This window comes from Phalacrocorax aristotelis, chromosome 1 (assembly GCF_949628215.1).
Source record: "Phalacrocorax aristotelis chromosome 1, bGulAri2.1, whole genome shotgun sequence".
Classification (NCBI taxonomy): domain Eukaryota; kingdom Metazoa; phylum Chordata; class Aves; order Suliformes; family Phalacrocoracidae; genus Phalacrocorax; species Phalacrocorax aristotelis.
The window spans coordinates 214,161,414-214,188,796 of record NC_134276.1 but is presented as its reverse complement, the minus strand read 5'-3'; the positions used below and the strand labels follow the sequence as shown (position 1 = coordinate 214,188,796).

General features: G+C 44.4%; 1 protein-coding gene across 1 annotated transcript in view; it reads right to left on the bottom strand.

Moving 5' to 3' along the window:
* Positions 1-27,383, bottom strand: part of ITIH5 (inter-alpha-trypsin inhibitor heavy chain 5) — a 50,835-nt gene that overhangs the window by 3,824 nt on the left and 19,628 nt on the right. Inside the window, exons 6-13 of the mRNA XM_075081656.1 lie at positions 25,977-26,146; positions 25,293-25,409; positions 10,636-10,807; positions 7,780-8,089; positions 4,500-5,053; positions 4,082-4,132; positions 2,891-3,007; positions 167-544 (exon numbers count right to left, since the gene is read on the bottom strand). Coding sequence (XP_074937757.1) covers positions 167-544; positions 2,891-3,007; positions 4,082-4,132; positions 4,500-5,053; positions 7,780-8,089; positions 10,636-10,807; positions 25,293-25,409; positions 25,977-26,146 — 1,869 coding nt within the window. The remainder of the gene's footprint in view (positions 1-166; positions 545-2,890; positions 3,008-4,081; positions 4,133-4,499; positions 5,054-7,779; positions 8,090-10,635; positions 10,808-25,292; positions 25,410-25,976; positions 26,147-27,383) is intronic.

The following is a 27,383-nucleotide window of genomic DNA, read 5'->3' as shown; positions in this document are numbered from 1 at the left end:
GATGCTGGCAATAGAGAAGTTGTTTGGGAGTGGAAGTAAAAGTCTTACCTGGGAACTTAATCCCTACCTGCCTCATTCATTACCTCCTGTCTCTGTCCTTTAAAACTGTTTGGAAGGATCATTCTTCTCTGGCTTACAGCTCTGAATCTGAGAACCTGATACCTACCCAGTAGCCCATGGGTGTCCGAAGAGAGGCCTTTACTATTGGAGATGTAGAACCCCAGGTGATCCCTCTGATACGGGGCTGGCTTCTTGTAATGGTGGATGAGGATGACGAAGCTGATTGTGTCTCGTATCGTCACAGTGATGTTGGAATTGGCAGAGACGGACACCTCGAGGCTACTGCTCTGCACAACGGCACTCCGATCACAGGACAGAAGTAGTCTTTCCCCGTCATCCAGGATGATTCTTTTGGGTGTGATCTCTAGGTAAGATCTCTCTGGCTTGTTGCTGAGGATAGTGATGGTGCGGAAGTAAGTCCGATGCTTCTTGTGGCCGTTGGGTGGTGCAGGAGCTCCAATTAGTTGCCCATTCACAGTTACACCTTGCAGGAAAATAATCAATAAATGAAAGCTGGAACCAAGAATAGGTTTGTTGTCTCAAATATATAAGCTTTGCAAATGATGAAATGCAAATTTGCCACCTCATGCTTGATTATTTCACCTACCAGTGTTCAAAGCAGTATGGCCAGTCTGTAAAAAATTGATTACCTTATACAGAGCACCTAAATTTACCTAAGCTTAGAAATACTGACCTTACCTGGAGACAGGTGCCCCCAGCCCCATTAGTCCTAACATTGCATACACAGTGGTACAGGATAGGATCAGCTGCTGCTCAGCACAGCCACTTCCTAAGCTCCATCCAACCTTAGACCTACCTATCATCAAGACAATGATGTGCTGGAGTTTTGAGCCATATCAGACTAATATTTATCTTCCTGACTGCTGTAGCCTGACAAACTGTGGTATGATTTACCTAGACCACCTATTTGTTGATGCATAACTGCAAACATACCAGATATTGGAGGCCTAAGAAAAGCTGCTGGCAGCCCTGCTTTTCCTAATATCACCAACTGGCCTAGGGACTGAACTTCTACAGATAGGACCTGGGTGTATCCGAATGCTGCTGTCTCAGAGTATCTCAGGGTAGTAGGCAATTGGAGTTTGATGTCCCTCTCTACCTGACTCCTAAGAAAAGAGCTAGCCTGGGAAGCCACAGAGTAAGGGTTACTACCTTGGCCAACATGATAAAGACTGAGCAGGACCACTAGTGAAGTGCTAAACCTCCTCAGGTGGCAGTGTAAGAAATTCAGGTTCTCTCTGTGTTGGTGCAGAATAGGACCCTGAACCCTGCACTCCCGTTGGGTTATTTTCACCTTCACCGGTGCTGCTCTTCCAGCTTTCCTCAGTTTTGCCCCAAAAGAACCACTTTTGCGTAGTCTAAGGTGCAGATCCCACCAAGTCAGCTGAAGCCTAGATATCCACACTAAGATTCCCAATTATTTTAATTATTTTTGTGACTTCCTGTCCTTAAGATAGTGTCTCACTTCCCACAGGTCTCTGAACAGCTGCTAGACAGTAACAATTAAGGAGAAGATTTGTGGCTAACCCAAGCCATCAACACTGAGATTCCATCATTGCTGATGGAATCTCTCATTTCTGTCTTTATAGACTCAACTTGCTAGTGCTACAGAGCCTGTTTTTTCTCAAGCTTATTCCGCATTTGAGCCACAGAATCACTCAAAGCTGTAGCGCAAACACAGTCTGTGAAAGAAGTTTAAGGGAAATGTTGCCAGGAGCTGGATCTTACTCATTAAGGCAGGCATGAACACAGAAATATGGAGGCTAGACCACTGCCACACAGAACAGAATTCTTATAACTTTATTGTGGGGTTGTTTATCTTCTTTGTAAAACAAGTCTGTGCATTGTCTCTTATTTTGACACCCCTTTGTCCCACCATTTCCCTGCTCAGGACATAATCTGCTTATTAGCTGCACAGCTTAGAATTCCAGGACAGATCAGACCACAGCCTGGGCTCCTGGGGATCAGACAGGCTTGGGCAAGGCAGATCCTGAACTGCATGGGTTTTCTCAAGGCTGTCACGACTCGGTAACCAGTTTGGTGGTCCCTTCACTGAAACAGCCTCAGTGCTTGCTTAGCCTGTTTGGATAATTTGCTCTGTCTTGAAGCAAACAGTGCTGTAAGTAAAGAATGAAGTTCCAATAGCAGAGCAATTTTGGAGAGTCCAAATCTTTCATTTGCATGTTGTGACTTTGTAACTGGAGGGCTGATGAAGTTGTACCATCAAAGAAATGCACTGTCTCTGCACCACAAAGCTGAAAGCTGTTGTAGCACTGATCCAGTGCAACCCCCCGACCATACTGGGTCTAACCATTGGGAACTGAGCTCTCCAGTCCAGCTGGGCTGAAGGGGTGCAATATGGTCATCATGCACTCAAGTGGGTCTCTTGGCTGCTTACATGTAATTGACGCTCCCTTGATTCCAGTCAATGAAGATCTGAACTAGGAAAAGTCTGGATACACATAAAGGCCAGTTCTCTCTATGGTTAAGTCTAATCTGTTGACAAATATTTGTGTAACAGTAGCCAGGCCTCCTCCTTACTTAGGCTTACTGTGAATTCACCCATAAGCTATGATAAAGTTGGAGGTCAGTAAGTGCAAGTGGACAGTTTACCTCCCCTTCTAATCCAGGTGATTAGAGCCAGAAAACTCACGTGCACCAATTTTCCTTTGCCTGGCCAGAAAAGCAACTTCTAATTTCCTGCCACTTTCTTGCCTATGAGGCACCTTGGTGCTTAGTCTAATTGCTAGAGAGCTGGCCTTTCACTTCAGCTCTCCTCCACAAGCAACTGCTTTGCTTGGCTGCTCACCAGATTCCTTATGATCAGAGACCAGTCGGAGAATGTCCCCTGGTTCTCCGTCAATATTGAAGCAGACTGAGAACTTGCTGGAGGGAAAATCAATGACAAAGTGAGGGTCTCCATCCGCTGAGAAGACATGGGAAAAAAAGACAACTGTGAGAGACTTACACAAAACTGCAATGTCCAAAAATGTAACAAAACTGCTTTTCAAAGTGTGTTTGTCCCTGTTTTTTCTAAGACCTCATGGTTTGTTGTTTTTAGAGGGTTGGATGGAATTTGCCAGGAAATGCCAAATTTTGCTTTGTTTTTCACAAAGATTATTTTGTTTTGTCTTGTTTTTGTCACAGAAGAGGTTGGGTTTTCAAAGCAAACTCAAAACCCAAAGCAGTCCAGGTGAAAATGAACATATTTTCTTCCTGGAATATAATTTCAGTGATTTATGGGAATTGTCACGCAGGTGTTTTGTACTCCTCCGTACTCTGTTGGAAGGCTACATCCCCCACAGCACACAAAAATGTGTCCTCTAACCAAGGACAGCTGCCTGGGCACACCTCACACTGAACCCTCTTGGTCCTCAATATCACATTGGAGCTGTCAACAGGAGATTTTTAAACAATCCTATGACCTTAATTTTTCAACAATCCTTAACCTATCATCAACTACCAGATAGTTGTTTTTAATAATAAGACAAAACCCTAGTTTTTAAGATAAATTTGACCTTATCCAGTGAAATTCAAGTCTAAATTCTTGATCTGGGCTTATTCTTCAGTGCTTAATGTATGAAAAGGATATTAAGTAAGGGTGCAGAACCAACAGAGAAATAGCACAACACTACAGAATTTATTTTTTTCATTTGACAACGCTTTTTATGTTTCAGCAACATTCCTTTATAAAATGTTTTTTGACTAGTTCTAGTACAGAGAGAGTGTGCTTCCTGTTCTCCCCTAATCTACACAAGTCTCAAACATGACTATCAAGTGTTGGAGATCATCTGCCATGCTATGCTTCCTCACACTTCTCTTTACTCATCCTCTCTGTATTCTGTTTTTGTTTTCATTTTCCTCCCTGCTCTGCAGGTGTAGTAAAGAGGATTTTGGCCGATTCATCAGGATAGTTATACCACAGTGGCATGCAACTGATGTTTCCATAAATCAACCACTATTACTGGGGATTATTAAAGGCACAAAAACAGGCACTGACCTGAAGTTTTGGAGATTTTAATTCTTTGATTATCTTGCTGTCTGCGTATACCTAGAAGTGAGGAAGGAAGGCTGTTACAATTACTTATTGAGCAGCAGAAAGAGACACAGTATAATAATGCTCCCAAAATATTATTCAGCCAGATTATGGGACGTACTCCTGCAGCTACTTTAACCTTCATTTAGAATACCAGTTTTTCTTCACTGTTTTCTACAGAGCAGGGGGTGAGTCAGGTGCCTAAAAGGTTTGCTCAAGGTCACCCTGCCCACAGTTAGCCAAATCAAATTGAAAAATCTCAACTTTCTTTTTACCACCCCTCAGTTCATTGGCTAGATCATCCCTGTTACCAAAGCCAGCCGTGAGGCACTACCTATGCAAAAAGATTTCTTACCGGCACATGGTTATTTTTCCCTCATACCTGGTGGTGCCTTGTGTCCCTGCAAGCTCTGCAACTTCTCACCAATGCCATCGGTAGAAGGGCTGATAAATTCCTCTTGAGGAGGTTCTGAATGGAGCCCAGCCTCTCTCATCTTCAGAACAGTGAAGGGAGTAACAAAATTGTAAGTCAGGGCAATTGACTTGGCTTTCTCCATCAAATAGTCTTTTTCCTGATTGTCATCGCTCTTCAAACGGGAGTTAAGCAATTCCTTGATGGTGAGGTAACTCCATGCCCTCTCAATGTAATTTTTATCACCTTTGCCATCTTCCAGGCCGGGGACACCTCTGATGTCATTCCTGCTTGGCAGGTCAATAGCCACATCTGTTTTGAGGACTATGTACTTCTTGGAGTTGCTAGCAGTCACCTCCACGTGGAGACTATCTGAGGTATGGTTGATGAGTTTGCCAGCTATTATAATTTCAGAGCCATTGAAGTAGTTAGGGAAGAAGTTCTGGGTGACTTGCTCCACATTGTCTTCAGGGTAATCGACACGGATGTCAGAGAGAAGGGGTGTTCCTATTTCATCATAGAACCTTAAACAAAGACATATTTCTCACCATTAGTACTGTTCATCTAAGTGTATGTACATACTCTTGCACTTATGCATGGCCTAACTTATGGTCTGACTTAGACTAACTAATATGGCTGCTAAGACATTCAGGAGCAGTTTGAGCTATCAGGCCCCAAATTTAACAACTGCATCCACTGTAACTGGGCCCAGAGAGGTGGGGGAGTCTCTACCCTTAGAGATTTTCAAAACTTGCGTGGACAAGGGCCTGAGAAACCTTACCTAAATTTGAAGTTAGCTCTTCTCTGAGCAGAAGGCTGGATTACATGACCTCCAGAGGTCCCTTTCAACCAAAATTATTCTCTGCCTCATTTTAGTTTTCAGTTTTTCTTAGACATCTAGAGTCTCTTAAGTAGGTTCAGAAGCATTTAAGCATGGCCTGGCAGTCAGTCACTTACCTTCCACTATGATTCCAGAGCTCTACAAGATGATATTTGTGGCCCACTTAAGTTTTCTTAAGAGGACTTGTCCATTAAAAGTAAATTCTTAGTTTCTCAGGCTCACAGAAAGCCCCTTAGTTATTTCAAAATATACTTAGAAGAGATGCTGTTACCCACAGTTTTCTAGTGGTATTATGCATGGTGTTCCAGAGCCAGAAACTGTTAGACCCAGATGCTAGGTCCCCCAAAGCTGGAGAGTATCTGAATGAAAACTTCTCCATCAGTGGAAGAGCCCTAGATACTACTGTTCAGGGCAGCCAGTGTAGGACAGGCAGGAATACAGTTTTCTGATGGCCAAAGGAGGAAGAAAATCAGGAAGGAATCTCACTACACTCCCATAAATGAGGACATTTCCAAGGAATGGAGGAATCTTAACTACTAAATGCAGGCGGCCTGGCAGAAGAGAACTAACTGCTACCTTATTGCTGATTTTTCTGTTGGAGCAAGACATGGCTTCTGTGGAACCAGACAGCTTAACCCTATAATGCCCTGTTAACATGAACCTACCATACTTCTGAGGCCAGAAAGCCTTTACAAAGGGTCAAGACCTAATTTTACAGTATTCTGTTTTCCCTGCAGCAATGTGCTTTTGATGGATCTTCCCAAGCTGTTCCAAGAATGCCATATTTCCCATTTAAATTCCAGACTTCTCATCTCTTGGCAAGACATTTGAGTCTAATTTGGTAAATAAACAAAGAATTGGCCTCAGCCTTTTTTAGTTCAAGCTGCATTTATTTTTCACATCTGCTTAAACAGATTGTCTGGAAGCTAGAGACACTCATTCTGTTTTATTCTCTCTCCAAGGAAACCCAAAGCCTGAATTAGTTGACTTTCTTTTAAAGTCTCTCTGAGCACTCAGTGTCTTTGATGCAGAGACCTTGTCACATTTTAAAACATGAGTGAATTAAACCTGAGCACTCTCTGTGAAATAACTCCTGGGTGGTACCAAATGGTGGAGGGAGAGATACAACTTGTCTTATAATACAATGCAAGGACGGACCTGTGTAAAAATTACAACCCACTGACCACAAAAATCAGAAATTACATTGGCACCCACATAGGTTTTCCCTCCAATAGTGATTTAAATTGGCATCCAGCAAGTAATTGCGCTTTTCTGTATAAATTTGGCACCAGCTGCCAAGTGGGTTTGCCATCACTGAGCTTGATAAACAGTGAGCTGTTTATCAGGTAGAGGTGTTTGAACAAGTACTTGCAGTGCTGGGTTCCTGCAGCCCAATCAATCAGCACATCCTCCATTTGCGGGGGAATGCCACTCACTATCCAAAATGCATGTTCTGAGAAGTAAATGACATGGGCAAAGTGGCAGATGGATCTACAAAATCTGGGTTAAAAGGAACACCTTCTTGTCCTAGTACAATCACAGCAGAAAGAACAGCCCTAGTGCAAAGTGCATGGTCTCATTGCTCCAGATCAGTTAGGCACTAGCCAGGCAAAATGACAAGTCTCTGCTCAATGACTGTCTCTTTTTGGTTTCCAAGGTTGAAAACAGTAACATTTTGGGAGTGAAAGCCAAACATGTTTGACTGGAAATACTGACATGCTGGCTGACATTTTAAACAGAGCTGTGGTTCAGTTATCTTTTTGCTCTTCCTCACTAGGGTCTCCCCTTGGACTACAGCTCCCTGATCACAGAAGAGAAACATAATCTCTGGTCCTACTGAATGATGCAGATTAAAGGAAACTTGCTAGGAGTTTGGGTCACAAAGAATGAGGGAATGAAGCGACTATATGATCATCCCCAGAATGACCCTTGTGTATTTTTCAAAGTCAAGTATTTTGGAGTTTGGGCAAAAGGTTCTAGTTTTCAAAAAATAAATAAATAATTTTCTGTCCCAAATTGGGATCTTCATTCCTGAGCTGTTTATGCTGTCAATCTGAAGTGAGCAATGCATCCTTCCCTCCCTCCATCCACCTCTGGAGAGGTGGCACTCACGCCTCCTGTCTCTCCAGGTCAACGTGCCCAAAGCAATGATCTGAATTAGGGAAACAAATACCTTGTTCTGAGGGGCCAGGAAGCTCCACTACAGCCCAAGGGGTCTGCTAGGAAGGAGACAATTTCTAGGCAGGCATCCTCAGTAACTGAGCGTACTCTGTCTCTCTCAACCAGAGTTGAGAGACCTCAACCTCAGAGGTAACTCCCATCTCTTGTGTCTCCTTAGAGGTTTTCCTTCCAAAAACCCATGCCCAGAGGACCCAGTGCAGATACAAGCACAGAAAAACTAGAACAAACCCTTTGAGGTGGCTGGCTGCATCCTCATCCTCCTGGAAATGCCTTGTCATGCCACAGTTCTCCAGCGCCATCCTCTCCAGCAGCTTGTGGTCTACATCATTGCCAATGCCGATGGTGAAGAGGCAGAATTTATCACGGATGGCATCCTTGGTGTTGCTGAGGATTTTGGACGACTGTGTTTCCCCAACAGTGGGCCTCCCGTCGGTGAGGAAGATGATCAGAGAGACACTCCTGGCATCAACGTCATTCTGACCAATGTAATCATTTAGCAGCTTTGCACCAGTCTGGAGAGCACCATTAATATTAGTCCCTGAGAAGGTACCAAAATGATTAGCTCATTTCTCCTTCTAAGAGTGGTAAAAATAATTTCCCTAAGCTCCCTTTAGTACGATGACAGCATCAGGATGTTCCTTCTCTACATGAGGTTGCACTAGTCCTTTAATTCAGTTCAGCTCTGTTACTCAGCACCAGTTCGGGATAGCTGTTTATAGTCTTATGAACTGAATTATGAATTGCAGTTTATTATGTGGAATTGCTGTATCCTTGAATGTCTCAATGTACAATAATCAGCCATGGTAAGCAGAGTCACAGCACATACCATGTCTGCCGGTACATACAAAAATAGTTACACTTAATTACGGGACTCTCCCAGATGATATCTGAACTAGGAAAACAAGTTCTGCTCACTTTGTCTGAAGGGCACAAGATTTGAAGAGAGGAAAAAAAGCTTTCAAATGCGAAAGACAAGCGGTTTCATTTGTCCTTCCAACCCCAGGGGCTAACAAAGTTTAAAGGGAGGAGAAATGGCTTTGTTAGTGTGTTTTCACAAAACAACTGGCTAGCAATGAATGGAGCTGTCTGAAGTGGGGAGAGAGGGAGAAAACAGAAAGTAAATTAGGGAACAGATGTATGTTAGAAGAATAGCTGTGAAAATGATCCAAACCTACTGAATATTCACAAAAAAGGAAGCAGGAAAATAAGTACAGGTATCTCCTTGCTCCATATATTTCTTGTGCTAGTCAAAGCAAAGTGGGATTGGTTGTGGAACCTTTGTAAAATCAGTACAACTGGGTTAAAAACAGCTCTACGAATAAAAGCAGGTGAAATGGGTTAAGAGTGAGGCACAACAGAGTCCTGGGGGTCCAGAAGGGGAGATCTAGGGAGGTTATCAGCTAGGATGTGCTAGCAGGTCTGACCATGCATCATGCACCTAGAAACCTAGTGTGCACAGCTCCAGTGACTACAGCAAGACAAGGAACAGAAAATGGGCTAAAACTGCTGAAAAGTCCTCAAAATTCAGACTGTGTTTTTTTGCAAAATGGTTTTGAACCAAAACCCTGCACCTAAACATCCTAATACTCGCTCAGCCTCCATCCAGATCCGAAATTTCATATTTTTTCCCCAGAAAAAAAAGAAAACCATCCCATGAGGCAGATTGCATCATTTCAAACCCAGCCACGTTACAGAGCTACCAAGCACTGAAAACTGCCTTTTGCTGCATGCACAAAGATTTAGCAGCTATACTTTGTTCCCATTTCTTTGGTGTGTGAATATGACACAGCAGTGTAAGCACAGCATATTCTTTGCTTGTGTGATCTGTGAGCCTGAATGCGTTCACATTCACTGGAAGATAGTCAAGCAACACCACCTTTATAGGGAAAATGCAGAGTTAGCCAAAACTAAAGTACCACTGGCCTGTGGCAGAGAATCACTGCACCTTCCTATTGAACTCAAGTTAATAATTTCCTTTCACTTTTTTTTCCTCTGGCAGGTTCATGGGCAAACTCAGCTGGTTCCTGCACAGCTCTTTCGGCACTTCTGGAGTAAAAAGCTTTGTACTCTGAGTTTAGTCCCACTGTTGGTAATTGTTTAACTGGGCAGGTTCCCTTGACCACTTCCTAAACTCTTCCTCTCACAATACAAAGAGTACAGCAAACCATCCTGTTTGCTGTGTTTTTCCATCAGAGAGTTTCCTTTGCTAGGAGTGGTCACTGCTCAAGGGCAGCCATGGGAAGGCCCTGTCTGACCTTCAACCAGCTGGGACTCCTTGCATGGAAAAGGATTTGCATAGGTCATTTTGCAGCTCTCTGCTTACCTGGGGAATGCTCGGCTAGGGTAGGCACAGCTAGCAAAGTATGTTTGATTACAAACCTCACCAAATTTTTTTTAATACTAGTGTCCGTAGCCTTATAGGAGACCACTGAATCAAATTTTAAAATCATGCCTGCACTCTCCCACTGTCCTGGGGTCTCCTCCTCTCCCCTCTTCCCTCCTGGCAACAAGGCACAAGCAAAAGGGGACAAGAAGTTCTTAGATGTCATTCTGGCTGCTCCTTGGTAGAGACAAGACGACAACAGCACTACATGAGAAATCAGGTCTTACAGAAGGCAGTCCTACAGCCCACACTGAGTAGTCCATCCCCAGAGTTTCCAGCCCTGGAAAATCAGACTGCTTTTACACAGGCTTTCACAACCTGCGCAAGTACCGGCCCTGTGTGTCCTTCACCAGGATGTGGTGGGTTTTTTTTCTGTGTCCTCAAGAAATAACCTTGGAAGCTTTCCCACTCTGAGGGTCTCACCAGATAAATGGGTGAATAGGCCCAAGTTGGCTTTAATAAATATATCAGGTCATATGACTGGATCTGGGAACTCCTTCCCATCACGTACACTGATAAAGGGCACATATCATTCTGTCCCATAACCCTGAGTGGAGATAGGGAAGGGGCCCCCTTGTCCCATGACCTAGGTCCTAATGTCTTTTTATTGCTACATGCTACAGGACCATATTTACCACTCTCCATTCTGCTGTAGTTAACTGGATAGCAAAATTAATCCTGTTCATATCTCTGGATCATACCTCCGGTAGGCGACATATTATGAATGTACTTTTTGGCATCTCTTATATTGTTTGGAGTAACTGGCACCAGCCGGTCCTGCTGCCAGACCTTTATTCGGTTGGAAAAGCCAATGATATTGAAGTGGTCTTCAGGCCTTAGGTCCTGGAGAATTGTGAAGAGAGCTTCTTTGGTCTAGAAAGAGAAGAGAAAAAAAGACCAGTAGGCACAACTGTCACTGCTTTAATGGGCAGGAATTTAATTCTTAAGATGTTTACTGATCTTACAGATATTGCTACAGTGACAGTTTGGCTCATGAAGAAAATCGGGATGTCCTTCTCTGTCTCAAGGCCTGATCTCTGTGGTGCCAGATGTAAATAAGATGAAAGAACAACTCTTGCCCAAAAGACCTTGCAAAGATGTGAGACATGCCTGGATCTAAGCAAGCTTAAAAATCATGCGTGACAACTAGGATAAAACCTCTCAGTGACTGGGAGAACCATGCCCTGAATTAAGAGTTACTGAATAATGTTGACTAATACCAAAAGTCTCATGGAGTTCTTCTAAAGCCCTCTAGACTTGCAGTAAGCTATAACTGGCATATGGTTAAAAAGGTTACTTGTAAGTTGAAATACCTCTAAATATGTCAAGGATGTACATGCTCTGTTCATAACTGGGATGCCGATTGGGCTCCTCCATACTCCAATGAATAGTTCCAACAATTAACAACTGTTTAAGCTAATATGTTCAAATGAATAAGATCTAGAAAGAAGCCCTGACTAGTCATTGCAGATGCTACCTGCTAGCCAGTTTTGTCCCAGGCATGTTGTTTTTCTGGCAATATGTCAACACTATATTGCTCTGCTGTTCATCATCCTATGCAAACATAGGCAACCAGAGTGAGGAAAGCTGGTATCAAGATGAGTTCATAGCAAGAGAGGGTAAAGTTCCTGGGTAATGGGAAAGACAGACCGCTGAGGATAAGACAACAGGAAGAGCACAGATGTGTCCAGTTGTCCCCAACTTTGATTTAGCAGCCATGCAGCTCCCTTTGCACGGCGACAAACTTCAGCTTAGTAAGACCAGCTGAGAGAAGATGCCCAAAAGCAGCCTCTGTCCATGCAAACATACCCTATATTTGGGTGCAAAACACATGGGAGGAGTACAAGGCAATACCTGTAAATAGAAGGATCTGCAGTTTCTCAGCTCTGCCCTTTTCTTGGCCACCATTAAGCCTTTCAAACGCCAAGGAAAGCCGTGTAGGAAATAATTTGGTGGACTCATCAGCATTTAAAGGTTTCTTTCATGTCTATCAGGGAAATATGTGAAGGGCGTGTCCAGAAAAAATAAAAAAAAGGTAATCAGCAGTGCTGAAAACACATGTTTCTAGGCTTGATGTTGCTATGTAAAGACAGTTTGGAAAGGAGCTCAAAGAACTGATCAAGCTGTGTCATCAACATCCCTCTGGATTCTGCATGGAAGCTGATGATGCAATGATGCAACTGCAAACAAATTACCCACCGCAGTGGAATCTGTAATCCTCCCAGCTGGTGACTTGGCTTCCAGTTCACCTGAAGTTAAGGGGAAGATTTCACATAGCTTCAAACATTTTGGAGCCAGGTCTGGAGTCTTTCCTTGCCTGTTTCTGTCCTCTTTATAGACCATTTTCATCTGTAGGGATCGCAGGATTCATCTCTCCATTTGGTTAGCTGGAATGTTACTCCACAGCTCACCACCGTGCATTTTATGAATGTTTTATAGATAAAAATACTAAACCAAATGTTGGTGGAAGAGGCTCTTTCAAACAGAAGGGGAGAACCCCACTAGGTTCACATCATGATGTGCACCAAATAAATCTTCAAGAAGATGAATGCCTGCCCCAAACATAAGGGCTGTCTCCCCAGTCTAACAGTTCATAGAGAACTTGCTAAGATGAGCTAAATAGCCACAATTTGAAAAAGAAGGGAACTTTTTATGCTCTTTTACAATAGCCTTTGTATTGTAAAAATGCATCAGATAATGCATGGTATCACCCTTCAGAGGGACACTCGAACATTCACAGTCCCATTTTACAGAAGTGAAAACTGAGGCACAGACTACTTTAGTAATTGATGTCAAGGCCACAAATGGAGAGCTTTCCAAAACCTGGAGTTTCCAGCTCTCAATCTTAGGCCAAACCATCTATCATGCAAACTTAAAAGGGCAAAGCAGCAATCACACAGCCAAGAAAAGGACTCTTGGATTTATTTCATGATAACAAGAGTGGCCCATGCATTTGTCTCTCAAAAAACAGAATCAAAATAAGCAGAAAGTGAAAATGAAGAAGTTTCTATCCTGTGTGTGATCAGGCCTTTATGGCAATCTCTGCTGAAGGAAATTTTGGACAGGATGTTAAAGCAAGAAACAATGAGACTACAACAGCTCCCCATGTGCAACATCCCTCCTCCACTGCCCCCCAGGGTAGGCAAGGGGGAGAAACAGAGGTGGCTAGAAGGAATGATTTGGAGGGAAACTCCCCAAGCCTCATTTCCATGCTTCTATAGCTCTGATTATAATTAACATCATTTGACCTTTCCCATTACAAAATGTTTCTTCTCAGTTTTTGCAATTCTGTCAAACTGCACTTTTCTCAGAGGGATTTATTGGGCCCAAACCACTCTGTTTTTTCTTGGAATAAGGCAAGAGGAAAAATAATCTTGCTTTGGCCTTCTTGCAGAGAGAATGCATCTCACCTCCAATGCGCTCAGAAATTCCTTTTGACATTCTTGCCTGTGTTCAGCCAAAAGAAAAGAAAAAGAAAAGGAGGAACAACACATAGCATCAGTGTAGTTTGTGTGTACGCAGCATCCAAGCTAAGACTGCAGGGGGGTCAGAAGGGAACTGAAGCAGACTTTCCTAGGAAACGCAGCACTTCCCCACATCCTCATATAGGGGCCAAATGCGGGGCTGGGACCATCTCTCTCTCCCCTTCTTTCATTCTCTCTTTCCTTTTCACCTTTTATTTTTGTCACAGTTAAGTCATTTCCATGGCGCTTGAGTCAGTTTTTCCAATGAAAAAGTTCTTTCATATTTTAATGCACATGCACAGACAGCCTGGATTCTTGCACCTCTGTTATGTGCATGTCTCTGCAATTTCAAAAAAGAATAAAAAACTTTGAATTTCTGTAATATATTTACATACAAACATATGTACAAGTGTGTGTAAGTGCAGATGGTTTTGCTCCAAAGCAAATAGAATGAGGGAGGCCATATGGTTCCTTCTCCTGTAGCTTTTACCTCATCCCCAGTAAATATAAAGGGTGGGATTCAGCTTTCCCAACTCAATCATCAGAAAGCTGGGCATTGCATCTAATCCCTCTCTAGGCAGTGGAAGACACCTCCAGAGAGTAATCCATCCCATCTGTCTTGGACAGGTTTTAGGATGGGCTGAGTCATTGTCTGGAAGTGCCTCTCTCCCAGCAAAGCCTCCAAGAGGCTGAGTAGCTCAGCTTCAGAGAAGGTGGGACTCACCTCAAGGCCTAATCCTGCCCAGTCCTGAGCATTATAGTGCTCACTGGGGCCAAAAGGAGCTGAACTGGCTCTCCACCTCCCCCAGAGTGCTCTGAATTGCCTGGCTCATCCTATGTGTTTCCATCTCTCCTCCCAGCCCATAAAGACCTCCAGGTTTATCCTAAAGACTGCAGTCCTTATGACGTGGCAACACAGTGTGCTACCAATATCCCTCACCCATAAATGGGCTGCAAGAGAGACATGGCTTCCCTCCAGAGGGTTGGATACGATTCAGGAGCTGGCAGGCAAAAGCAACTTTAAATACAGAGAATGTCTTGGTAAAAGTGCACTGCTTGAAATCCTAAAGTACGCAAGCTATGACTGAGTGCTCTTGGTGCCCAGCCCTCTCCCCAGGTTCCACCAGCCCCAAGGCGAGGATTTGCAGAGCTCTTCGTGACAGCGTGTGGCAGAAGCTTCACTGGGATACAGCAGCAGGTTTCTCATTCTGGCCTTGTAAGGCCACGGCCAGGACTTCTCCTGGCTCCAAGGAGCCAAGGGCTGAGGCTGCTGTGGGATTCCCAAGCTGCACTGCTTCAGATAGGGTCTTTGCACTTCCACTCCCGCCTGGCCCCTGTGAGTCATTGCACTGAAACTCCTGCCAAAGGTGCTCTCCTTCGAGGCAGAAAATTAACCATTTCTTTCCTGGTGAGGGCTGGATCGTTCCACCATGGCTGTGCATATGACACTGGTTCATTTTGGGGATAAGCTGGGCACAGGTCTAACCCACCTGCACCAAGGAAACCCAGTTTAAGGGTCCAACACCCTTGTGCCAAGTGCTGCAAGGTGAAACACTTCTGCCAATGTGTCTGCCTGGGTAGATGCATTTTTGTGTGGAGGGTGCAGCAAGGACTGAAAAAGAGAGTGGCAGGAAGTTACAATACAAAACAGCCAAAAAAAAATCAATTTTTGCCACTTTGGAATGGTTTGTAGCTGTCAGAGATAAGTTTTTAATGAGGATTTAAAAGAGGATAACTCAGCGAATGAAAAATCCTCTGTTTCCCCCAAATTAGCATGGATGAAATTGAGCTGAAAGGTGGAGACTGAATTGCCACTTCAGTGCATTTGAGTCACAAAGCTGTGCTGGTGAATGAGCTGTCAGCACAGCTGGAACCTAGGGCTTGAAACAGCCACCTCCAGGGCTACAAAATATCACTCCCCAAATCTGGAGCAGAAGAGTCATGGTCTACAGCTGAGGAGAGGTGGGGTGGCCATGGCTGCCAGGGAGTGATCACAGTTTTTGTCTGTGCTTCAGAACTTATGAGAAGCTGAAGATGGGCTCACACTGTCCAAATGACTGATGATCAGATACTGTCTTCTCAAGCCTACAGAGACAAGCCAGCTCCCAGCCACCACTCTGGTCTTCATTGTCACCTCCACACCAATACCTGGACATGCAACACAACTGCTGCTGTTCTGGTTCTTGCTTGCTAAGGGCCCTGCATCATGGCCAAGATGATTCAGGGCTGTACAACCTCCAGCAACAGCATGAAGAGGAGAACTACCCCAGCTACACTCCAGCTCACCTGTGACTTGCCACCTTTGGACCTGGCCCTTGGGCCTTGCTCTGACAGACCTCGCTTTCCTTAAGCACCAGTAGAGCAGACCATGGGAAGAAACACACTCCCATGGGACAGTTGAGGGCCTTCAGCCTTTTTTTGGGTCAAAGAGCTGCCTCAGAGACATCTGGGATGATGTCAGACCATCTGGGCACCTTTTAAGAGGAATCTGAGTCCCGGTGACATTTCCCTCACAGTCTCTTGGTTGTTTGAGGAGCAGGGTGAGGGCAAAGCCTGGCTGCCCTGAAAGCTGTGCTGTTCAAAGGGAGACAATGTGTGGTTGTTAGATGCTATGGCGTTGCCAGACATTGGCCCTGCTATGAAGCAAGGGGAGAATTCAAGCACCTCATTATAATGCACGTCCCAATCCCACGTATTCACACTTTCCATTGCCTAGGAGCAAATTTTAAGTGCTTCATCCTAGGCCCACATCCTCTGTGCAAGCTTCATTCCAGCCCCATTAGAAAAAAAGAAGAAGAAGAAAAAAACCAAAAGACTTTCAGTTCATGCTGAATCCAGTTCTGTATGGATAGTGGGTCTCTGCAGCACTGTAGTGTAACTCAGCCCCTCTCAGAAATGGCTTCCAGATGCAGCGGGAGCTCTCCCAACACCCACCCCAGCAGCACCTCTGAGATCACTTGGCAATCCTCGGTTGCACCCTGCACGCCCAAACACAGCTGGCATCTGCCCTCGCAACGGCTGGGCAGTGAGACATCGACACCAGTGACACGGCCCCTTTCCAGCTTCAGCCAGCACCAGGGAATCACATGGCCTCGAGATCAGTCACTCTAGAGAGCATGGCTAGCAGAGAGAAAAGCATTCACAATCAAAGCCTTTGGAAAGCAGTACCCATCGGCTGAAAGCAATGCACAAGGACAGCCTGCAGACAGCAGGCAGGGACCATCTGCAACCTTATACTGAAGGATGCCACAACTAGAAGACAAAATTTCAGTGTCCTTTACTTTGTCCTTCCAGATCCCCTGTAAGAGTCCATATTTGGCAAGAAAGGAGCTAAGGCACAAGATGTAAGCTCAAAGGGAATTAAGAACCCACAGCTCTGCCCAGTAATTTGTCTGCAACAGTGCACAGAAGGGCTCAGAAACCAGATCTCCTACAATGAGACGGAAAAGAGTACAAGTAAATGTTGTTTGGCAAAACACTGCAAGGAAGCATAGGGAGAAAAAAACAGAAGAGCTCAGCTCTCCCCTCCAATATCCTCTATGGTTTGGTTCATATCTTTCCCTTTCCAAACATGCACAGGCAGCTGATGAAAAAGTCTGGAGGTGGCTTTTCCAAGCTACAATAGCAATATCTGGTCAAATCTGCCCATAGTCTGTCAGAGGGATCAATACTGTGACTTACGGAAAGGCTGGCATCAAAGTCACGCCTGAGGTGATGCTATCGAGGTCAGACAAGGTTCTGCCATAGACTTGGTTTGGGATCCAGCAGCCAAGGGAAAGGCGGTGTGAGCTCCACTGCTGTTTCGCAGGGAGGAGTTGAGATACAGAGAGAGCAAAGGTTTGGGCAGTGTCATTCCTGCTGAGGTTTGAAGCCGCATCTTGTGAGTTTTGCTCTCCTCTGTGCCCCAGTTTCCTTCCTGCCCACATAATGCAGATCACACGCCAGTTGCCAGCAACAGGGACTTTTGTACCAAAAATGGGGTTTAACCCAGAAGTGTATCCTTGGATTTTTTTTTTACCTTCCTCCATCCCTTTCTTGGGGAGGACAATCTGCCCTTTCTTCCTCTGCAGGGAGCGTCGTGCAGTTCAGAGGCTGCAACTAACCCTCTCCCTGTCAATGTATCTTTGTGCTTTCTTCCTGGCAGACGCTGATTGCGTAACCAAGGAAAACTCCTTCACAATTCTGGACAACAAGTATTTTGTTTTACACTGACACTGGCCTGATGGGAGGGAGTTTGGTTGTAGAGCTCTGGACAATAAAGGTCTGTCTCCAGTCCATGATCCAGTCTCTCCCGCCTGAACATCATGGATCCCTTGCTACTAACTTGAATATTGCTCACTCCCTGTATATCCTTCGAAAGAGTTGCTTTGTAGTTTCCTGGTCTGCAAAAGAAATACTCCATCATTTGGAGCAACTGTTTCTATTGCCTTTTCTGAAAAAGATTTTCCACATAACATTGAGTAAATCACTTAGCTCCACATTCATCCAGGGTGTTTAAGTACTGGATTTATGCCTAGTGGAAGATAAAACCTGCCTTCAAGGATGCGGACAAGCTTAGCTATCAGTTGGGGTAATTCAATTCTCTAGCACCCAACAGCATGGGTGCTATGGGGTAAATACATTAAAAACTGCAAGGTGATCTGATTTCTCAGGAACTGGAGTTTCATGTGCCCAGAGGGCAAAGCAGATGCTAAGTCTTTGCAACCTCATTGCAGTGTTGAGAATATAAATAAATGCCTCCTTTTAAGGAGGCGAGCTCTTATCAGCACCAAGCGTCATTACTTCAAGCATTTATCAACAGTGGAGTATGGATTACATTTGGAGCAGTAAATGTTTCTGTGCAATAAGTCAAAGGGAAAAGTTTAAAGGCTGCCCCACAGTGCCATACTGAAATAACCCCACTGGAAACAACGGGGCTACCTGGGCAGACAGCCAGACTGACACAGCAGTGTATGAAGGCCACATTCTTGTCTTGCGCTTAGCTCATTTTAATTGGGATTGCAACCCATAACATGCCAGTCAGACACACAAACCCCCACCTTGTCAGCATGACAAACAATTTCCATGGAGCTAGCAGCAAAAAGGTCAACACAAAGGGAAAAATGCCCCATGCCAACAATGCAGAGCTTAAAGTCTCTGTCTCTGCCCAGCCTTAGAAGATGGGGTTAGTCCCAGTGCATGAAACCTGTTCCAACAACTAGGGACTTTCAGTCTCTGTCACACAGATCTGACACAGCTGGCACAGCGCTGGGAAGAGTTGACATGCCCAAGAGGCTGTCCACAGCACACCTCCTCGATTTCAGCAACCATTAGCTGGTATGTTATGCAGGAGCTGGGCTGAGAGACAAGTTGCTGTGCTTTTCATGTCGATTAGCCTCCATTCTTCGTTATGTAGCTGCTCTCTCACAGTGGGTGCCTCAGTAGTTGGAAACCTGCCAGGTTTGAAGCTTTCTAGCCCCTTCCCAGAACATCCTCCCTGTGCGTGTAACCTTCTAGGAGAGATGCGTTGTTCCTTCACGGGGAGATGTTTCCTCTCCATGGAGAAGACATCTGTGCTATTTCACCAAGGAGAGACTGCACCATTCCTACTCAGGGAGGAGATATTGTTTCTCCATGGAGTGCTGTACCCCCACAGAGACGAAGGATCTGTTATCCCTCTGCAGAGGCTGTGACTCTGTAGCCACCTCCTCTCATACCCCTGGTTCTTTTTCCTTGAACTGCAATACCTCTTACTTTTAGATGCGACTTCCCCATTTTCATCCCCAGTGAGTGAGGGCTGGTGACAGTGGTTGGCTGATTGGAGCAAAGACCCAGCACTTTTGCTCAGAGTTAGCATTAAGCAATACAAAAACACTAAACTGTTCTTTAACAAAAGCAAAGTTGCCTGTTTTCCCACCTGAGACTCTGCCACAGGACCCTCACCATCCTCCAACACCTGCTCCCCTTCCCATTTTCCCCATTTCCAAATCCCCTCAGCATCTCCAGGATCCCCGCTCCCTCCCACACATCCCTGTCTCCAACCCTTCCCCTGCGCGCTTCCATCCCAAGCTACTGCCTCAGACATGAGCACAGGCCAAGTCTTTACCCAAAACTCTGCAGACAAGAGAGCAGGTGTTTTGGAGGAGATGAAGTCACTACATCGGGGTAACTATCCAAGAAAATACTCTCTTTTTATGACACAGGTAGCATCATGTCTCATTTCTAAGGGACCTCAAATTACATCATGTGGACCTCAGAGTCAGAACTGCCTATGAACACCCTTTGATGACTTCATACAGTAGTATAACAGGGGAGACCTCACTCCAGCAGGCTTCCACATAAGGCCCCACAAGCACTTCTGAGCTTCAACCGCTCTTCACAGTTAGAAATAGAGTGTTCCAGCTGAGCAATGGGTAGTACACACCCCATATTAGGGTGAGGGGTATTTACTTGGAAATAGCAGTGCTGTTGCAAGCAGTTTTAGACTAATAGCTTAAGTCTTGGCAAAGATCAGGTGTCTTTTAGACTTGGGGGATCTTGTACAGCCATCTGCCCAGCCATGGGTTTGCCAGCTAAACAGACAAGACCCTGCAGAGACAAGTACAGACAAAGAAAATAATGTACTTAAGTTCACATAACAGATCCATGATGAAAACATGAATAAGAAGCCACCTCTGCCTTCTAGGTATTGCTCCAGCAACTGGAAAAACACAATTCCAGCTTGGAAAGGACTATTAAAGGAATCCAGATCTATAGTTTCATAAACTTGCATGTGTAAGCCAGGGCCTTGTGCATACTAACAGATTTTAATGGCTCTGAGCAGCCCCACCTGGGTCCTCCACGCACACTCCTGCCCATTTAAGCTCCAGCCTGGGCGCACAGTTCTGGTCTAAGTCTCAGACCAAGAACTATGCTGTAGTTGTTTCTAGCTCTGTCACAGCTATGCCTGGTCATAGACCTCAATAACCCTCATCCATGGACTCCCCATCTTGATTTTGCCCCTTCCTTTTCTCTATGGACTTTGGTGATCAGTGAGCTGTGTCTGTCACTTCAGTAGCACCTGTTATCAGGTCATCCTTTGATGAGTTCAGCAACGGTCCCATTGAAGCCCTTGGGAGAACTCTCAGTGTCTTCATAGAGTTTCAGTTCAACCCTTAGCAGCATTTCCATGCCAAACTCTGTAGTTGCCTTTGCGTTCTACTTACTCTAAACCCAATTAAGGGACTTGCCTTTTGTAGGTGGGCTGGGGTCTTCCTGGGAAATTTTGCCTCTACTTCTACTGCCTCACCAAGGAGCAAATCAGCTGGAGGCATTTTGACTCTTAGTCCTGAGACCAGAAAGAGATGCTCCCTGTCCTGAACATCTTGAGGGCATCTTGCTCTGAAGGTTAATTGTTTATCTTTATGACCCTCTCATTATTTACAGATTTTAGCGTTTAGGGAAGGCAGATTATTTTACTATATGACAGGTACTTGCAACTTCGTTGGAAGTTGGGCAATTAAGATCTATATGGATCTGACATCTTACTTACTGTAGTAGTTCGTATATTCCATATTCACATCTACAGAGAGGACTGAGATGACACAGCTGTTGTGTATTCCCAAGTAGGAGGCAGCTGCATTAAGTTGTCAGTGCCTCCAGCACTGCATACGGTTTTTCTGTATTCACTCAGGTTGTTGCTTTCCAACAGAAATGGAAAAGCTGACAAATCTGTCTTCTTCACAGTAGTTTTAAACTCACTAAAGGCTGTAATTAGAATTAGCATTTTTTCCAAAGTCCTCTGGTGATTTAAGGTAGTTCTCCTGGGCAGCAGCCATTACTTGGACTAGTAGTCAACAGGCCCACAGCCAGCTCTGCAGCAACCAGAAGTTAGTGGAGTTTGGAGAGAACATCGAGCGTTTGGGTGCTTGTCTGTTCTTTCACCGCCCTGAAACTACTCAGAGGGAGTCTGTGTGCTAAGGACAGAGGTCTACGGATATGTGTATATAAGGCAGTTGGGCCACCAGAAGGGCTCGGACAGTGTGGGACACAGATTAAGGGTACCAACGCTGTCCCTTGGATGGATGCAGGCAAAAAAACTAAACCACTCACAAATACACAGCAGGTCCCAGCTTCAGTTGAGTTCGTCCTAGAGCAATTAACCTCAAAGAAAATTACAGTCTGGCACACCACCATTGACAAGTTGCCAGGCTTGCAGTGTAGCCAACTGTTTAACTGAGTGTGTGGGCATTTATTGCCTGTGGGAAAGGTAAGGTGAAATGAATCTGTGGTTGAACCAACTACATTTACCTCATATCTGCAAAATATCTGGAAATCCAACCTCTGGTGGACACATTCATAGCTCGGAACGTGCTTGTTCTGTAACACTGAATTGCAGGCTGGTAAAGGTCCTTTTTCACCATGTTTAGTGAAGCTGGGGATAATCACGGTAATCACAAGGTGGTGAACCTATAACTGGTCCCTCTTTCTCCTGGTTATACCAATGTAAAACTGCTATGTCCCCCTCTACCTGGCCAAAGGTACCATAAAAATCAGCAGGTCAGACTGTTCAAAGGGCAAATCATTTTGCTTCCCAGTAAACCTTGCAGACACAACCCATTCCCCAGGCTCTTCTGGCTCCTGTTAAAAGCAACTAATCCACACAGAGCTTACTGTCTCTTTGCAAATGAAGGAGCAAAGATCATGAGGACAAAAATAGTATTTTCCTCCCCAGTGGGACAGCTGTAATGATCTGAAAGTCTTGAATACATGACGAATTTTTTTATCATCAAGTTCAAGAGTTTTCTCTTCCTGAACTTTATCTCCCTGACACTGCTAGGTGACTGCCGCAAAGGCCCGGATTCTCAGTGGAGGTGGACTGCTGTAATACATCTGAGTCTGCTAGACATCACCAGGGTTCACAGGCTGTGAAAACTGCAGGTGGAATACGCATGTTAGCTGATCTTCCCCACAAAGCTCATATATACCTCAGTGATGTGAGGGGAATGCCTCAGGGGTCTTAATGGTTTTATTTAAGCTGATCAACCAGTCTCATTATATGTGTTTGCAACTGGGGCTGGACATCGTTGTTTCAAAGTCAGATATTTTAGGAAGAAAGGGATGGTGCAAGCAGATAAAAATTCATGTAGGTAAAGGAAAACCTTGGGAGAGGAAAAAGGAATGACCCTCTGTTATATTGTAGGAACTGCAGGATGCATGAAATCCTGACCCCATTTGAGTCACTTTGCTATTAACTTCATGAAGGCAGGTGACTGAAGAGTACAAAAGCGTCCCGAGTTACTATAGGAAAGGGTGTGCAGTTGATGTTTCTCATCCTTGGGTATACGACCCTAAAAACTGTCCTTTGTCATAGTTACTGCAGCTGACCTGCAAAAGAACTCTTAACAAATGCTGACTGTATTTTTAGCCGATCTTGCATGTGACTCAGTAGAAAGAAATGGGGAAAGACAGTCCCGTGGGAATTCCCAGCTCTCCACACACCACCATGGATCACCACAGCTGCAAGAGTCCGAGAGAAAAGAAAAGGAGGCCATTTCCTCTGCTCAGATGTATCCTGCCACCAGGGGATGTGTCTGTAATTTAACAAACATCTTAATAACAACAACAATTGGGTAAAAAGGCCACTGTGGAGGCATGGGCCATGGCTGTAACTGATCACACATTCTTAGTGTACCACAAGAGGCATATTATTTAGCCAGTCCTAGATTTCTGTCTTTCCTTGACTAATCTGTGTGGAGTTTTTATTATTTAGGTCATAATTCTGTGAATGTCTATTTTTTTGAGCAATTGAAATCAGAGGAAGATAAGTGCTTCCTGCACATAGCACTCCTCCAGAACATACCAGGGGCTCTCCATCAAAAGAGTATATCTGAGATAATGGGGCAAAAAAATAGGTACATCCTCAACAAAGGTTCTGGCTATGCAATCCTCTCACTTCGGGCTCAAGAGGCACCTATTTGTACCTAGCTGGCCTGAGATTTATGTATGAATAGCAGTAGGAGCTGCTAGGCTGTGAAGCAGACCTTCGAGGGTTAATCCCTGTCCATGTTGTTTCTAGTAAGTATATGAAAAAGAAACACTAATACACTCAGTAGGAGAATAAAAGCTTTCATAGTACAAGGTTAATCTGCCGACCCAAGGCACTACTTGCGCAGCTCACGCTAGCACCAAAGCCCTTCAGAGTCTTAATCTCCCTGGTTCAGCACTGTATCGCTGACTGTCTGCTTTCAGCATGCAGGATGGGGTGCATTTGAACAGTATCTGTTTATTCTGTGAGGCAAGGCAGACGTTTTTCAGCAGAAGGATAACAGAAAGCCAAGAACCAGGCTCTGTACACAGGAATTTGTAAAGATTCAAAGGCACGTTCAGGCAAGACCTGATTCAGCATAGTATTAGGTAAGTTTGTTTACAAGTCTGCGGCTCCAGTCACTGGGGAAGGTCATTAGAAGCCATAAAAGTCATACTCCATTTTAACTCACAGTGGAGATAATTTGATTTAATAGGGGACACAGCTTTTAAATTAAGATTTATGATCATCATTGAAAACAGACAATAAAGTTTTTAGCAGAGAAGGAAAGGCATATGTACCCCCAAAGTCCTTGTTCAAAGACAGAGAACTGTCAGAGAATAACCATGGTCTGTGTTGTCAAGGACATTTGGGCTAGTGTTGGTGGTCAATGGGAAAGAAAAAGCTGTCAAATAGCCATACTTTCCAGAAATATCACCATGTTCCAGGCAGGCAACCAAGGAGCCTGGATGGACTAATTAGAGCTCCTTAACTGGCCAAGATACAAGTTCAAGCCATTGACCTTCAGTCATTCTAGTAGGGTTACAACAAGATGCCATCCATACAAGCTGAAACTGCCCCATATTGGTGTCAACTTTCCACTGTCATTAGCTCATCCATGGTGAAAAAATAGCAGGTAAAGAGTTGGCCATTCAACAGGGAGAAGCCAACTAACTTCATATCTCGTGCCTGTGGGGCAAGTCTTCAAATGGAAGGAAATTATACCAACCCTACCAGGACTTTTCTCCTTTTCTGAAGATATGTAAGATGGAAACTGGAGCTACCTCTCCAGTGTGAGTGCAGACCTGAGATGTATCTGTCAAATCATTCAGAACAGAACTGAAGTCTTAATTCGTCTCTGCTTCTAGTTTAGACTGATAATACTATGCTGAGAGAATTCCCCCAGGCATGGTGCCATTCCAGGCCAACTACTCAGCTCCTGAACTGGAGGTGGTTTCCATCTGTCCAGCTGAGAGAATTGAAGAAGCGAAAACATTTAGGCACCAGCCTGAACCCTCCCTGTCAAAGGTCAATTTTAAGCATTGGCGATGTGCCCTTCAGCTTGGTATGCTGGCTTATGTTAAGATCTGTGCCCTGGAAAAATGTCTGAGATTTGTGCTGAAAGACTCAGATTCTCAAACAGGACAAACTGACCCATCTTTCAACAGAACCCATTGAGTTATACATTGCTAAGGGTTTTGCCAAGGTATTTTAAAGAGAGCAGTATCTTTTCTCTGCTGTTAAGCTGGATACAATGGTCTGCTGAATGTACTTTGCTAGGAATTCTCCCTATTCTGCATTTCTTCAAACTGCCCAGAACAGAACTGCCCAGGAAAATCCTACCTGCAGCGTCCTAGCTCAGTTTTGACAGCACCAACCAGCTGTAAAATCTAGCATAGTTTTTACAGAATGATGAAGTCCTCCACACTTCTTATTCCCATCCCATTCCCACTAACAGGATAATTTCTCATTGCAGGTAAATCATTTCACCTTGAGGTTTCTTTAGAGCCCACTCCACCTCAGACATAGCAAACATTTTGCAGAAGAAGCCATGTGGTGAGACAAAGTCTGAACCAAGCTCGCTGCAACCTTGCAGCCAACCATTCTGTAATAAATGCAAGGGCCTCACCTGTTTCAGTTTGGTTCCCACCATAGAAGCACTGCTGTCAAGCACAAAGACAACATTCTTTGGCAGTGGAGGAAGATCTGTGGGAGCGAAGTAGTGCACGAAATACCCATTAAGAATCTGTGGAAGAGGAAGGAATTCAGGAATCAAAGGCAGATCATGATGCAATGTTCTGCATGCATCATTATGGGCTACTTGGTTGGGCACACCTCATCCTGCTTTCAATGTCTGTCTGTGTTGGAGAATATAAGTGCTCCTTGGTATCCGTCTTAATCCTGGCCCCCTGTTTGTCCAGACTGAGGGGGTCTGCCAGAGCTCTCCGCAACTCCATCCATGGTGGCCATTGGGGTTTTCTTCCAAATGCAGTAAGGACATAATGTATGTACCCAGGATCAGAACCACAACATGCATTCGGGCAGCTGGCCATGTATCCATATATATATACAGTCAGTACACTGAGAAACTAAAAAGCAGATAAAAAAAGGAAACCAAATGAACTAGGTACTTGTGGTTTTTAAGTCCACCTTGTGGCTGCCAACTGACTGGTTTTATTTTGGATAGTCTTACAAGTTGGGGAAGGAGCCTTCGTTTGGAAAACATTTTCTAGGACAGTTGGAGCATGCAAGACAATTGAACCATCTCAGGTATAGTTAATAAAACAGACAAGATGGGTCATGTGTACAGTACCTGAACATCCCCAACGCTCAGCTCCCTGTTGACATCATATCTAATTATGAAGTCTCCCAAAATGCCATTTCGGGCGATCCTGGTTTGCTCAACAACACTGGGATTGAACGTAACTTTAGCTAAGGTTTTGGTATGACCAACTACAGTAGAAGGAGGAGGAGAAACATCACCTGTTGAGATAAAAACCACAATATTACAAGTTTTTCCCATTGTCTTACAGATGTCTAAGCACAGCACACACAGTATTGCAATAGTTAGGTCAACTAGCATAGTTACATACCGAGATTAAGGATTCAGCTCACCAGCAATAAAATAAGAACTTAATAACTCCTCCCCTCTAGTTCTAAACTGAAGCCATCATTGCAATGCTATCAGGGATATAAATGTTTAGGCAAAATTTCTCTGTTTACTTCTGTTTGGAGGTCACTGAACTCAAAGGGCAGATATTCTCTGCATGAATGTTAATTGCTTTCTGTAAATAATGAACACACATCAGACATGTACGTGGTACTCATTCCAGCCAACTCTAGACATCTAGAATGCAGATCCTATACCTGAGATCCTGCCAGTCAATGCAAGTATGATACATTTGACCTGTTTGAACATCTCCTCTAGGATTAGATGAGTCATACTGTGGATTGCTCCCTATTGATTATAAAGAGTTCTTGAGGTAGCTTGTTCAGAGGTACTGTAACCATGTGAGGTGGGATTAATGTGACTAATTGATGGCTTCACCTGACAAGCATCTTATGTGTAATGTCTACATCTGAACAAGTCATCTTAGCTGCCTTTATGTTCAGCAAAGAGTTATCAGTATAGTCGCTGCAATTTCAGTCTTACTGATTGAGACAATATCCATCACTTGCTAGTGCAGTCATGCAAATTGCATCCCTGAGATGTAACTCACCCTAATCCCCGAGAGCCCTTCCCAAGTCTATGAAAAGAGATGTTCCTTTCAGAGGGCATCTCAGAGAAAGACAATAATTTAGGTCTGAGTCACCCTGAAGGAGCCTCTGCTTGTCTTATTAGCTGCGTTCATTTTCTAAAGTTGAGGGACAGGGAGATTCCTTGTTGTCTCTCTGCGCGGCCAAAATCCCACCTTACTCTCTTTTGCTATGTTAACTGTTGATTCCCTGTGAGCTCCATAAGGATCCCTACATGAGACTGACAAAAGGTCATATTTGGCCTTGAACTTCTCCAGATTTTGAGGGTTTCCCCCATTATGCTAACTAACTATTGAAAACATCAAAATAGATTCTCAGCTGATGTTCTTCCTGGGTGCTTCAGTTCTCACAGTGGTTATTCCAACACTCCTCTGAGGCACAGAAGTTCTATTATATCTGCTCATGTGCTGATTAAAATTGGTGGGAATGAGCTGCTTAATTACACTGTGTGTGGGGGTCTCAA